Source organism: Pecten maximus, chromosome 2, assembly GCF_902652985.1.
Source record: "Pecten maximus chromosome 2, xPecMax1.1, whole genome shotgun sequence".
Lineage (NCBI taxonomy): Eukaryota > Metazoa > Mollusca > Bivalvia > Pectinida > Pectinidae > Pecten > Pecten maximus.
The window spans coordinates 1,575,254-1,591,626 of NC_047016.1; the positions used below are offsets into that span (position 1 = coordinate 1,575,254).

At 35.5% G+C, this 16,373-nt stretch overlaps 1 protein-coding gene across 1 annotated transcript in view; it reads right to left on the bottom strand.

The window, feature by feature from the left end:
- Positions 1 to 13,618, bottom strand: part of LOC117344466 (kinesin-like protein KIF14) — a 40,442-nt gene extending 26,824 nt beyond the window's left edge. Inside the window, 6 exon segments of the mRNA XM_033907214.1 lie at positions 166 to 249; positions 3,219 to 3,317; positions 9,390 to 9,480; positions 9,748 to 10,002; positions 11,115 to 11,385; positions 13,363 to 13,618. Of these exon segments, the coding sequence (XP_033763105.1) occupies positions 166 to 249; positions 3,219 to 3,317; positions 9,390 to 9,480; positions 9,748 to 10,002; positions 11,115 to 11,385; positions 13,363 to 13,417 (855 nt within the window). The 5' untranslated portion in view covers positions 13,418 to 13,618.
- Between the last annotated feature and the right edge of the window lie 2,755 nt (positions 13,619 to 16,373).

Genomic DNA, 16,373 nt, shown 5'->3' on the forward strand with positions numbered 1-16,373 from the left:
AAAACTCCTTATACAGTATTTCTATGTCAGATAAATTAATCCACTAAGAGGTATTCGCCCCTGAAACAGTGAAGTTAAAATCTATGTAGAAGTATCCCTTACATAGTAATGTCATCTATGCCTGAAGAGTTGTCTGCCCCTCCCACATTACTGTCTCCTACTAACCTCAACATCCTCAAAGGAATTGGTGACGTAGGTAGATAATCCCTCGACGTAGGGACCGAGTGATGGGTGTTCTCGCACCTTCAGCTGTAATGTACAATATGGCTAAAATGTCAAACATGAATCATATACACCGTATAAACTTATATTGTTCCTGACCAGAACCTGTGACTACTGATATTGATTAATTTCATAATACTTTCCAGTATGTTTACATTGGACGTATAAACATTGGAGATATATATATTTGGTTTCAGCAGAAATTTTTTATGAATCCGGTTGTATGCAACAAATAACACCTCTTTTATTCCCATCGTCTTTGTATGAGGCCACTCAGGCCAGAATGTCGTTTGTTTATACTCACTGTATGAGGCCAGAATGTCGTTTGTTTATACTCACTGTATGAGGCCAGAATGCCGTTTGTTTATACTCATTGTATGAGGCCAGAATATTGTTTGTTTATACTCACTGTATGAGGCCACTCAGGCCAGAATGTTGTTTGTTTATACTCACTGTATGAGGCCAGAATGTCGTTTGTTTATACTCACTGTATGAGGCCACTCAGGCCAGAATGTCGTTTGTTTATACTCACTGTATGAGGCCAGAATGTCGTTTGTTTATACTCACTGTATGAGGCCAGAATGTCGTTTGTTTATACTCACTGTATGAGGCCACTCAGGCCAGAATGTCGTTTGTTTATAGTCACTGTATGAAGCCAGAATGCCGTTTGTTTATACTCACTGTATGAGGCCAGAATGTTGTTTGTTTATACTCACTGTATGAGGCCAGAATGCCGTTTGTTTATACTCACTGTATGAGGCCAGAATGTCGTTTGTTTATACTCACTGTATGAGGCCACTCAGGCCAGAATGTCGTTTGTTTATACTCACTGTATGAGGCCAGAATGTCGTTTGTTTATACTCACTGTATGAGGCCAGAATGCCGTTTGTTTATACTCACTGTATGAGGCCAGAATGTCGTTTGTTTATACTCACTGTATGAGGCCAGAATGTCGTTTGTTTATACTCACTGTATGAGGCCAGAATGTCGTTTGTTTATACTCGCTGTATGAGGCCAGAATGCTGTTTGTTTATACTCACTGTATGAGGCCAGAATGTCGTTTGTTTATACTCACTGTATGAGGCCACTCAGGCCAGAATGTCGTTTGTTTATACTCACTGTATGAGGCCAGAATGCCGTTTGTTTATACTCACTGTATGAGGCCAGAATGTTGTTTGTTTATACTCACTGTATGAGGCCAGAATGCCGTTTGTTTATACTCACTGTATGAGGCCAGAATGTCGTTTGTTTATACTCACTGTATGAGGCCACTCAGGCCAGAATGTTGTTTGTTTATACTCACTGTATGAGGCCAGAATGTCGTTTGTTTATACTCACTGTATGAGGCCAGAATGTCGTTTGTTTATACTCACTGTATGAGGCCACTCAGGCCAGAATGTCGTTTGTTTATACTCACTGTATGAGGCCAGAATGTCGTTTGTTTATACTCACTGTATGAGGCCAGAATGTCGTTTGTTTATGCTCACTGTATGAGGCCACTCAGGCCAGAATGTCGTTTGTTTATACTCACTGTATGAGGCCAGAATGTCGTTTGTTTATACTCACTGTATGAGGCCAGAATGCCGTTTGTTTATACTCACTGTATGAGGCCACTCAGGCCAGAATGCCGTTTGTTTATACTCACTGTATGAGGCCAGAATGCCGTTTGTTTATACTCACTGTATGAGGCCAGAATGCCGTTTGTTTATACTCACTGTATGAGGCCAGAATGTCGTTTGTTTATACTCACTGTATGAGGCCACTCAGGCCAGAATGCCGTTTGTTTATACTCACTGTATGAGGCCACTCAGGCCAGAATGCCGTTTGTTTATACCAGTGATTTTTTCATCCTTTTTTACAGGGGCCTGTACCTTTTCAATTGGGAAAATACAGCGGCATTTTTCCCCAATTGGGAAAATTTGGTGTTGGGTTTTAAATGAAAAAAAAAATCAATAACACGTCCATATATTTATTTATCTGTTAAATTTTCAACATTCATCTGGCCTAATGATTCTTAATAGCTATCTAAAGGGCCATTTTCCTTGTTTTTTGCCCCTTGAACATGTCCACCAAAGAGTCCAGGCCAGTTGTCATGTCTTTTCAATTTTCTTGAAGGATGTGTCCCAAGTTTTATACCCTTTTGTAACAAATGGCTTACAACTCAAATGTGCACCAAAAAATAAACAATTCTCAAACAATTCTCAGTACTTGCACATGTAGCCACATGTCACACTACTGTGATAAAGACAAGAGAAGGAAGATCCATATTTGGCAGCATTAAATGTTCATCTATCGACGCTGCTCCTCTTTTTTCCCGATAAAGTTAATACCAGATTTTCGTCGCGGGTTACATGTACATTGACGTTTGCTACGGGTAAACATTCCGTCTGGACGGTTGATAAAACAGATTCAATGTTGGATGATGATTCATTGGTTGACGGGTTGTTTGGTATATCGCCGCCGGAAGACTTTTTGAAGAAGTCACTCACTTTCGTAAGGCCTTTCCTATCTTTTTTGTAATAATACTTGGTGTTGTGCGACTCTTGTTTACATGATCTTAAACTTTCAAGCACTTGTCATAGCATATGTGAGACACGTGTGCGATTAAAACACTCGATCGACACAGACTTTCGCGGTGCGCTCGATTTGAAACATTGAGGAAAACGACATCGTTTCAGACACGGAAACAGAAAGCACGGGAATTTGCGTTATCAAACGCGACCAACATAGAACGAGAAAACCTGCGTTGAAAATTTCTTGTGAAATACATTTTGGTCGGCATTTCTTTATACCAATTAATATGAAGGGATATTTTCTGAATGGGATAATATGAGCAAGAAATTGGGAAAATACAACAAAATTTCTCTAGGGGAAGGGGCCGAAATTCGGCCCCAAATCGACCCTAAAAAAATCACTGTATACTCACTGTATGAGGCCAGAATGTCGTTTGTTTATACTCACTGTATGAGGCCAGAATGCCATTTGTTTATACTCACTGTAGGTTTCCTGCCTCCCTTGTCTTTGTATGAGGCCAGAAGGTCATGGATCTTCTCATTGTAGATCTCAAAGAAACTGATTTCCACATTGATCTTCACCTAATTTAAAATTAGATATGTAATCATTTGATAAGAAAATTACCAATTATTGTTTTTTTTTGTGTGATTTTATTCACAAAACCACCTTCACCTCGACACGTTTTAATACATAGGTAAATACATTCTATTTCATCTTAATTTATTTTTTAAAATTTCAGAGTCCTTATAAAATGATGAGACCACAAAAGTATCGAGGCCCATGAGAACATGTGATTAAATTGGGCTCTGATAGCTAATATATATGACGTTATAATTATATAATTAATGTATAATTTACCAGTTAGACCACCTTCGTATAATTTTTTGATGTGTTTGTTGAGTTGAATAAAATTAATGAAACTTTAAAAAAAAGTTTACTAAAAAATACCAAATACAATGTTTTGTGATGGAGTGTTTCTGTAAGTTAAAGCATTAATACTCATCTTTACTTTACAGTATATACAATGGAATCATTCCATTTTTTAATGTACACTATTGAACATTTAACACATTCAGTTAAGCCTTGTGTAGCATTATCTTGTGTTGAGTACTACACACATTTAAATATCAACACAGGTGCTTGTTCTGAACTTACGGTCACCTGAGGAGACAACAATTGTTACATGTCAGCGATATATGTAACAATAGGGTGTAAAACCCAGGAACAATGGAGGATCCACAGTGCACACCTGTGATAGTAATTATTGGTTTTACCAGTCAGCTATGTCATCAAATTGTAACCTTAAAACAAAATTTCTGTGGTAATTTAGACTAATTAAACCTTGTAGTGTCCCTATATAGATTAACCATACAATTGCTCTATCCTTGGTTTTCTGTCATGAAAAGTTTGATATTGACATTTGGAATTTTTTTCATTATGTATTTTTGAAATTGAGGACACAGGTATGTCGCTATAACTAGGTTATACTAATGTATTGTGCTAATCACATTGTTACCAACACCTGTCTGAGATCCCCCGGATAAACACCCTAACCCTACAAGTGGAGCCATTCCAAGGGGCAGTGGATTAGGACAGCTCTATCTCATAATCACATTATCAATATTGACCATTTAACCTAGACCACTGGACGTTACGCTGACTTAGTGAATTAAAGTCTATCTTGTGTCGGCATCAGGACATTATCAATATTGTCACTACATATCAAAACCTTTTGTTACACTTTAGACCTTCAGGTTTCTGAGGAAATATCTCTGTTTCTATAATGATTACAGGACGTAGTGGGCTTGATTCAATTTAAATATGTTATTAATATAATTCTGGTCCTATGGCTTGGAAATAAAACAAAAAATTTCACCTGAAACAATTGTGAAACAATGTTCAAACAATGAACAACTATACAGACCATCATTTTAATAATACTTAATATAAATAGGTGATGTTGTGATGATGTTGTTAACAAGTTCTCTGACATACAGTATATAATATGTAATACCTTGGATCGTACCTGTGTACAGTATATAACTAGTACCTTGGATCATACCTGTGTACAGTATGTACCTTCCTATAAGTACAGTATGTAACTAGTACCTTGGATCGTACCTGTGTACAGTATATAACTAGTACCTTGGATCGTACCTGTGTACAGTATATAACTAGTACCTTGGATCATACCTGTGTACAGTATATAACTAGTACCTTGGATCGTACCTGTGTACAGTATATAACTAGTACCTTGGATCGTACCTGTGTACAGTATGTACCTTACTATAAGTACAGTATGTAACTAGTACCTTGGATCGTACCTGTGTACAGTATGTACCTTACTATAAGTACAGTATGTAACTAGTACCTTGGATCGTACCTGTGTACAGTATATAACTAGTACCTTGGATCGTACTTGTGTACAGTATGTACCTTACTATAAGTACAGTATATAACTAGTACCTTGGATCGTACCTGTGTACAGTATGTACCTTACTATAAGTACAGTACATAACTAGTACCTTGGATCGTACTTGTGTACAGTATGAACCTTACTACAAGTACAGTATATAACTAGTACCTTGGATAAGTACAGTATATAACTAGTACCTTGGATCATACCTGTGTACAGTATGAACCTTACTACAAGTACAGTATATAACTAGTACCTTGGATAAGTACAGTATATAACTAGTACCTTGGACAATACCTGTGTACAGTATGTACCTTACTATAAGTACAGTTAACAAGTACCTTGGACAATACCTGTGTACAGTATGTACCTTACTATAAGTACAGTTAACAAGTACTTTGGACAATACCTGTGTACAGTATGTACCTTACTATAAGTACAGTATGTAACTAGTACCTTGGACAATACCTGTGTACAGTATGTACCTTACTATAAGTACAGTATATATAACTAGTACCCTGGATTGTACCTGTGTACAGTATGTACCATACTATAAGTACAGTATATAAGTAAATTACTTAACATGTTTGACAAGTGTATGCAATATAGACACAATGAAGCAGAAGAATAAATATTGAAAGTAAATACGAGAGTAAATTAAAATAAGTCTTTGACAAATATTGGACAGGTAAATTATTAGTATTTTACAACTACTGTGTGGAGGGTGTTGAAATCTTGTGTGTATTAGATGTATACTTATCTAAATATGTATAAATAGTTATCATGAATTACCTTTTAAACCACAAACAATAAAAGTAAATATTAGCCACTAACAAAGGTTCTTCACTTATAAAAGTTAACGAGATCTACAGTAACAATAAGAATGACTGTCTATCAGACAAAATAAATGTGTCGGTCTACTAAACATTAAAACTGATACAACACTGGCGACACTGGGTCATCTGTTTAATACCAGATAATTACCAGACAGATCAATATCAATGACTCCAAACTTATTACATTGTGTTAGAGTTGACCTTTTGCATGTTCGGATGTATGTACCAGTAGTACATTGTTAATGTGTTTCTATGTTTCTATTAAAACTACATTGAGTATAAAAATTGTCCATCAATATTAAATAATACTGATCTATATGTGACATCATTTACAGCCACAAATCTGTTTAATACACCAAGCTATAAATACATTATAGCATTGACAAGATATATTTATATTACAGCAACCATCAAAGTGTCAGTTCGCCAGATCCTGTACATAATAGAACTGAGGGTCAATATTGTTACTGGTGTAGAGGAGAGTAAATATGACAGAGAATTATCGGTTTATAATAGGTGGGTCGGCTGTATAATGAGCAGCATTAACATAGGTTAGAAGATATTGTGTGGTTGTACAGAAAGGGAATACCTAGACGGATTATAACAAGCCAGAGTGGCTTAGCTACTCCATAGGCTAATAACAAAAAGTAGTAAATGTTTCAATTTGTAAATAAAATGTCTGTAATCAATCTACCATTCAGGTAAATTAGTTTACCTGGTAATTGTTTAATATTTATAGAGTTACTCATTTTATACTTCTTATCATCAGTAATTTCAAAGATTTATCTTTTTTCAGTTACCTTAGAAAGAAACTAACATGAAAATGAATCCAGATTTCTCATTATGAGCCTTTTATACAAGTATTCCCCAATACTGCCAGACTTCCCAATATATCTCGTACATTTTCACCAATATACTGGGTAGTCATGTACAATTCGGTTTACATGAATCTTCACACAACTAAAACATGTCTGTTTTAAAGACAAATTTGAACGAAGACTTATTGCAAAACTGAAAGTTTATATATAATTAGCACACCCAAAACTAATAATCTATTTTTCATCTGAAGTCTAAATGGGGAAACTTGAGGGGTATAACAATCACACAGTACAATGGATAGTGGAGAGGACTGGAGTCCTTCAAGGAAAACTTGAGGTTATAAAAATCATGGGCATCCTTTAACTTAAACATTCACAGATTACATGTATATGTAGTTTACAACTATTGTTATGTACTAGATCCTCTAGGATACATGTAGGACAATAACAGTTCCTCAGAAGACAATACACAGGATTAGTAATGATTGTTTAATGAAACAATACCTTTATGAGTAGCTGACAAGCACAAAGCATTATCATCAAATGTTGAAAACTGTTGGATAATCATTGTTATATAATAAAACAACCATACTTAACTGCCAAAATACCAGTCTGTAAGACGATGATTATAACATGTGTGAAAAACAGGTGGTGTTCCTTTCAAATTAGCTGTATGGGAGTAGTATTCTCAGACAATGTCTTGTTTGTACAATGGCCACCACAATTAGCTGTATGAGAGTAGCAATATCTCATTGTCTCAATTTGTACAGTTACTAAAACTTTGTCCATTCTACATCTAAATGAATTCATTAGTTTAATGGTGATAAAGGAATGCAGTTGAATCTTTACAACATCTTTACTGGGAATATAAAGAATATTTTGGACTTCACAATAAAACCAACATGACCCTACTAGCTTAATTGATGCATACACTTATATATATTATATAATTAATAACTCCTGTGAGAGGTAGCGCTGTCTACTGGTAATGATATAAAATGTTACAATCCTGACACTCTGCTATAATGTGTTATGTAGAACGATGAAATATATATATTGTAAAGGAAAGATAAAATTTTCTTATCATTGTTAATGATCTTCAGCCAGATTTATATTTATGTTATGACTGCTAGACCTGTTATGATCATTACCAGCAGCAAAAGGCAACAATGTCAACTCTACATAACCTTATTATACTGTGTAGTACTCAACACATTTTATAAATCTGTTTCATTACTTACTGGGCCAGATTTATTAGAACACTGACAGGCTAGATTTAAAATACAACAATCCAAGCATAAACTAGTAAGTCGTGTACTGATAATACAGGGACTGGTTTCTATTGAATTCTATACACCGGAATTTCTAATTAGTTGGGTTTGTTTTCAATGCCATCAATATCGGCCATTTACTGCTTCAATGGCATCCTATTTACTCTGAATACAATTCATCTCGGTGTGTAAATGAACCCACCTTTTTATGACTGCCCAGAGATATTGTATGTCTGGTAAAGTTTGACATTATATTCGCAGTTGACAGATAATTACTGTGTTGATGGTGATCTCTATATATCACCAGTACGGCTCCAATACTCATTGAAAATGACATTATCAGCTTTATTTCTTGTCCTTATTAGCTATTCTTCAAAGGTTTTCTGGACAATGTGTATTATACTAGGTTCCAGATGACAAGTGTTATAGCTGAAAACTGTAAAGTGGTCGGAGGGCTATACATGTACTATTATATAGCTTTTAAGAATAAATTGGACAAACTAGTATGATTATTTTTTGTTAATTGGTTAATTATAAATTTTCATTGCAACTTCTAAAGCAGGGTTGATTCAGAATTCTGATCAAAATTCAGATCTGCAGTTCTGACAAAGACATCTTGATAAATAAATAAACACAGACATATACTGATCTTGGTATAATTCAACTCTTGCTACCAAAATTACAGTAATTAAAACAAATAAACATGTTTAGGGTTCAATCAATACTTATATTAGCTTTGAAACTTTAGTTTGGGAGTGGAAACATAAAACTGCAAGAATAATTTGCTAAGACATACTAAAGTAAACAAAGGTCAAGAAGCAACCATTGTAGTATAGTACTATAATTTAACATTAATTTCTCAAATTATCACTCTGAATATCACATTTTCCAGAAGTATACCTGTGCTACTATAACATGGTTTTCTATCAGTTGTTCCACTTTTATTAGTAGGTTTACCCCTTTTTAAAAATCTCATTTTACACAAAAGTTTCATATACTCCATGAGTTTCGAGGATGTGAAAATGCTGTCTAATTCACAATCAACTTATTGTAAATACACTATTTTGGCGGTAATCTTACCAAAGTGTTTTTCGCAATAAAAGGATTATGCTAAATTATGGACGAGCTAAATCCACTTTTATATAAAATTTTGGTGCACCAATTCATCAATGGGCTAATCTGTCAAAATTTGGAAATGCACTAAAATTTCGGAACATCAAATAAAGTATGTTTACGATATAACCAAGAACATCAAATAAAGTATGTTTATGATATTACCAATCTATAAGTACAGTTAATAGGTAATCCTTACCTTATCCGAGTCTCTAGTTACATCCGCCCTACAGAACAGCTCCTCACAGAATCGGGGTATGATTCCAACCTCATTGCCATGGCCCATGATGCTACAATTGTACAAATGGCAATGTAAGATAGAATTTTATATTATTATACTCAAACTCCACACATCTTTTACAGATTCAGTTTTACGACTTTTCATATATCTAAAATTTCTTTTACAAATTTAGTTTTAACATTGAATCAAGATCATCGTAACTGACATTGCAATAAGATTGAATTACTGATGTGAAAAATCTGTTAAATCCTTTTGCTGTTTACTGTTGAGATTATTGTTTACTGTTGATCAGATTGCTGTTTACTGTTGTCAGTACCTGTAGCTCTTGCCACTTCCTGTCTGTCCGTAGGCAAACAAACATGTGTTGTATCCCTCAAAAGCCTTCCCTAACAGAGGCTGGGCCAGGAGACGGTACACATGCTCCTGACTGGCATAGTCCCCTAGGTTACTGTCCAGAGAGTTGAAGGCGTAGTCGTAGGCAAACTTATGAAGGATACCAGAAGATGTGGTCACTGATGCTTCATTTCCAGACATTGAAACCACACATCTTGACAGCTGATCACCGATCTCTCTGATGGATAAAAAATACAGTTATGAAATCACCATCCTCAAACAAAACAAATATATAAATACTAATACACACATGTGTATACTGTATTATATGAAATTAAAAACTTATTAACCATTGGCCTTAAACTGTATGTATAGAACTGCTACTGAGGGAGAGTGGATCTCATTATGATTAATTAGGAATAGAAAGTATTCAGTTCTTGGCAGTAGACTTTTGACCCAATATTAAAGTTCAAAATGTGTCAGAAAATTAAAACAATTAAGAAATTGGTCATAATTTATTTCCAAAGCATGTTGGTCTCTGAAGAGAACACTGGTGCCAAAATAACGCCATCAGATACTATTTTAGTTATTGACTAGAAGCTTAAGCTGACTATACTTTTGTGTCTAAATAATTTAGAATTAGAATCAAGATATTTTTAGTAAAATTCATAAAACAAGTTATAATTAAAACTCCTCAAATTATTGAGAATATATAGATAATATATCACGAGACAAATTTAATGTAATACAATGTCAGATTAGATGGATGATGTTTGTACTGAAAGCAAATCAACGCAATGGAGCTATTTCAGTACATATTATTTGTTTATAAATAAATTTGCACTCTAGTATAAAATGTGTATAACGGAATGTTTATAAATTCCTGGAGGCAAAGACATATACCGGAGTATGTCTATTATATATACTGCTGTAACTTAACAATAGAATACATATTTATAAAACTTGTATATTATATTGTATATCCTGTGGCTAGTTATCAGGTCTAAGCAGCTTACATTGTAATACAGGAAATGTCCTGATCTCCTATAGCCACTATATACGTATACATGTATACGATTAGTGGCCACTGTGACACTTCTGTAAATACATGTACTACTATAGCTAACTAGGCAGCTATATACCGGTATGTACTCAATATCCTATTGCTCGTACTCCAACAAAAGATTCCTATATATATATATTAAAATAATTAAAATTCATTGGACTAATCATCCATTTTTGTCAAGAAAATCTTAGTCAAAATTATACAATAAATCATCAATTTAACATATATCATGTTATAAAGTATGCTCTCTTCCAGTTTCATCAAAATACTGTATATATACAAACCTCTGTAAAAAAGGACGGATTCTGACAGCCACTGTGACACTACTGCTGTCCTCATCATCAAGTCCAATGAAATCCCCACGGAACTTGTCACAAGTCATCTGGTAGCCTGGGAGGTCCATCTGTACTGCTGAGTAACATTCTGGGGTGCTAAGTAACTTGTTGTCTAGTGTGAACCTCCTCACTGGTGTCGACTTCATCCCTGGACTATAGTCACCCACAATACTAGTCGAATCAACATGTCCCTCGACTGTCACCCTCCGCGTCTGTTTTACTGGAGTTAAAAAAGAATCAGTGTCGGAGGTTTTACAATAGTCAGTTTTTAATTCTCCAGTTGTTGTCCATGCATTTTTATCATCTCTAGTAACTGTTATTTTTGCATCACATTCATCCGTTCTGCAATATTCACTTGTAGTAATTGTGATTTTCTTGTCGCATGTCCCATTATCTCTCCCAGTGCTTACTGTTACTCTCTTTTCAAATTTTTGATCATTTAAGTTTTGCTCTTTATTTGGTTCAATATTTTCTTTTCCTTCGTGGTCACTTGGGTCAATATTTGACAGCACAGTGACCGATCCCTTGTCTCCTCTGTCAATAAACAGAGACACACTTAGTGGGTCAGGCTTTATGTGACCGATCGATTTTGTACCACCCACGGAAGTTTCCATTATTTCAGTATTGAAAGAGACAGCTCTTGTACCAGGAGTACAACGGTCTCGTATGTCCGCTGGTAAGGTCGGCAACAGCCGTTTACCTCTCGCCTTGCTGCGTGGGGTATCCATTTTCAAACACAAATGAGGTTAGTTTTTAGCAGAAATGTTCATCAAATTCAAAAGTACTTCAGTCGGTGCCTCATTGGAAAGAAATGTACATGCACCACATAAGGAATGAAGGAAATACATGCATGAACGTTGACTGGGAAAAAGTACAACTTCTAGTCGTCTATAAAAGCTCCATCCTATTGAAATCGTCCGTGTCAATCATCGCAGACGGTAAACAATCGAACAGTGAATGAGGACCAACAGGTGCCCGTTTTAACACTAGTCTACAGACACATGCATAATGTAGCGTTAAATTACACTCCATGCATTTTCTTACGCCTATAACATGTCAGCTCTATGGTTTAGGATCACTTCGGTGTATTAAATATGTTGATTTAATCCGATGAAGATTAAAATGTTTCAAAAATCCCTCGTCGCATTCCCGCTGGCATAAATCGAATACAACGCGGTGTCTGATTGGCTGATTTCATAAGACATGTTACTTGTAGCAAGCGGTTTCCCCGCTGTAAAAATATCGTTACTGAACCATTACAGTAGCAAGTGTTTGTAAGAAAATAATATCGGAACGTGAGGTGTTAGGGGAAGAGTATGATAATAGAGTGTACGTATTCATAGGAAAATGTTTTTCTTGTGGCCCCTACATAGAAACACGCACATAATCAATATTTCATTCATATAGTTTTTTTTCCAGTTTTGATAAAAATTAAAACAAAAATATATCCCAAAAGAATTTTTTTTTTTTGTTATTTTCGATGTCTACTTTATATGCCGGTTTTTTTAAAACTACAAGACTGTTTAAAATAATTTACATTGGAAATATCATAATTATAGAAAGTACTGAAATTCATTTATATATTTCAATTAAACGTAATGTGGACTTTTACAATGTATAATAATGTTGAAATATCTACCAGTTAATGACAAATTAGTTTTCTGATAATTCATTCCTTTCCCATACACAATATATAAAACGGGTTACATGATGGAACGCCAAATTAACATATATTCAATTAATTGAAGATAGGTCCAATTATTTGTACCTATCTTTAATTATTTAAAGATATGTACAATCGAATTGAACCTATCTTTAACTAAATTTAACCTATCTTTAATTGAATTGAACCTACAATGTATCTTCAAATAACTGAAGATAGGTTCAATTAATTGAATGTATGTTAATTTGGCGTTCCATATACATGTTGCTGTTACAGTACAGAAAACATAATCAGTGACACAGATACGTCCCCGGACATATTTCATTCTTGAACGTATGAATTAACGAATATAAGGATGATCATCTTGGGTGTGCCAGAGTTGACCTTTTGTTTGTTATTTATTTATATTAATCTAAACGCATATTTCTGATTACTTGAGATACTATTTCCAATCGTTATCCATCCTACTAAACTTAAATGAGCTGCATTAAATACAACGTACGGTACTTTACATTGAAACTTTTTAAAACTGACCTTTTTGAAGAAATCTTGGCGGTCGGAATATCTGATGGCTGTGTAGCTCCTTCATGATGGTAGTCCGTGGCACAAAAATTGCATTGATGTCCGTTTCACATAGATCCCTCACAGTGGTCACTTTAAAACTGAGTACAACTGCCACAAGCTCTTTCTTTTCAATCTTGGAAACCTCGGGGTATTGTCATAAAGCTACATGTATATTGTCACCTGTCGCCATCCCAATTAATTACAAATTATACTCCTATCTGTACACACGTGTTAGTTGATTAGATATACAGCTGCCACTACCATACCGACTCACATTGGCCATTCAGGTAACACCTAGGCCATTAGGGTGCTGGTCCATTATAGATACTTAACCAGCCTACCTGTGGTGCGAGGTGACCATTATTACGTAACAGATCATCGATTGCGTGACCAATTACCTTTTTTTTATAAATCCGATTAGGGCTGATCCAATAGTCGCGTGGACGTCCCAGGTAGGTCACACCTGTAAAAGACAGCACGAGCTTGACCCACTATACCTATACTTATATACAAACACACCCATTTCCTTCTCACGTTCCACGTGCCACAATTAGCTAAAAGTGTGTTGATATCACAGTACCAAACGTTAAACGTCAGGACGAGAGGCGACATTAAAATCACACAACCCCACTCCCTCTCATTACAGCGATGCTGATCAGTTGGCGAATACTTGCCAGTATTATTTGGTAAATAATTATATGCCATACTTATACCAAGTATGTTTCCTGTCTAACCAATTTAGAGCTAATTATTTATGGTAACCATCTTACCTTTCGGGAGTGTAAATTCATTTCAGTCAATATTTAGCTTTCGATATGCCCGATTATTTTTCATTGCTTAGTGTTATATAGATGATAAAATATACATAACACTAAGCAATGTAAAATAATCGGGCATATCGAAAGCTAAATTGTATATAATAAAATAGTTTGATATTATCCCTGTAATAGCATACCGATATTCCACTCCTATATCTACCCCTGTAGTAACATACCGACATTCCACTCCGATATCTATCCCTGTAGTAACATACCGACATTCCACTCCGATATCTATCCCTGTAGTAACATACCGACATTCCACTCCGATATCTATCCCTGTAGTAACATACCGACATTCCACTCCGATATCTACCCCTGTAGTAACATACCGACATTCCACTCCGATATCTATCCCTGTAGCAGAGAATACAGTGTATATGTCTCAGAATGAAAACTTCCGTGTAAATGTAGGTACGTCAGAATAAAAAAAACTTCCATATAAACGTAGTTACGTCAGAATGAAAAATTCCGTGTAAATGTAGGTACGTCAGAATGAAAACTTCCATGTAAATGTAGGTACGTCAGAATGAAAACTTCCGTGTAAATGTAGGTACGTCAGAATGAAAAAATCCGTGTAAATGTAGGTACGTCAGAATGAAAACTTCCATGTAAATGTAGGTACGTCAGAATGAAAACTTCCGTGTAAATGTAGGTACGTCAGAATGAAAACTCACGTGTAAATGTAGGTACGTCAGAATGAAAACTTCCATGTAAATGTAGGTACGTCAGAATGAAAACTTCCGTGTAAATGTAGGTACGTCAGAATGAAAACTCACGTGTAAATGTAGGTACGTCAGAATGAAAACTTCCGTGTAAATGTAGGTACGTCAGAATGAAAACTCACGTGTAAATGTAGGTACGTCAAAATGAAAACTCCCGTGTAAATGTAGATATGTCAGAATGAAAAATTTCGTGTAAATATCGGTACGTCAGAATTAAAACTCACGTGTAAATGTAGGTACGTCAGAATGAAAACTTCCATGTAAATGTAGGTACGTCAGAATGAAAACTTTCGTGTAAATGTCGGTACGTCAGAATGAAAACTTCCGTGTAAATGTAGGTACGTCAGAATGAAAACTTCCGTGTAAATGTAGGTACGTCAGAATGAAAACTTCCATGTAAATGTAGGTACGTCAGAATGAAAACTTCCGTGTAAATGTAGGTACGTCAGAATGAAAACTCACGTGTAAATGTAGGTACGTCAGAATGAAAACTTCCGTGTAAATGTAGGTACGTCAAAATGAAAACTCACGTGTAAATGTAGGTACGTCAGAATGAAAACTCACGTGTAAATGTAGGTACGTCAGAATGAAAAATTTCGTGTAAATACCGCTACGTCAGAATGAAAACTCCCGTGTAAATGTAGGTACGTCAGAATGACAAGAGGCCCATGGGCCTTAACGGTCACCTGAGATTTGAAATATTTCAGTTAATTTAATTTACCCTTTTTGGCCCCGCCCATCAGCCCTCAGGGGTCAGTCAGGGCCAACATATGCATATTATCAAACTTTCATCCCATGCTGAAAATGTTAACCAAGTTAGAATGAATTCCAATAGAAATCAAACAAATCAGTCAAAAATGTAATTTCCCTATATAAACTATAGTCAAATTTAACCCCTCCCCAGGGGAAAACTTATGACCCCCGGGTCATTAAATTAATAAATTTTAGTAGAGCACCTTAAGACCCTTCCAACTATGAAGAGTATTTGATTCTACCTTATTTCGGTCTTGAGAAGAAGATTTTTGAAATTTCAGCCAATTTGACCATTTTTAGCCCCGCCCATCAGCCCCTCCGGGTCAATCAGGGCCAACATGTGCATACCATCAGACTGCCATCCAAAGCTGATAATGTTAACCAAATTTGAATGAATTCCAATAGAAATCAAACAAATTATAGTCAAAAATGTGATTTCCCTATATAAACTATAGTAAAGTTTACCCCCTCCCCAGGGGCAAACTTGAGACCCCGGGGTCATGAAATTCACAATTTTGGTAAAGCACCATCAGACCCCGGCATCTATGGAGTGTATTTGATTCCATATTATCCGAGAGTAGAGAAGAAGATTTTTGAAATTTCAGTCAATTTGGCCCTTTTTAGCCCCGCCCATCAGCCCCTGGGGGTCAGTCAGGGCCAACATGTGCATTCCATCAAACTGTCA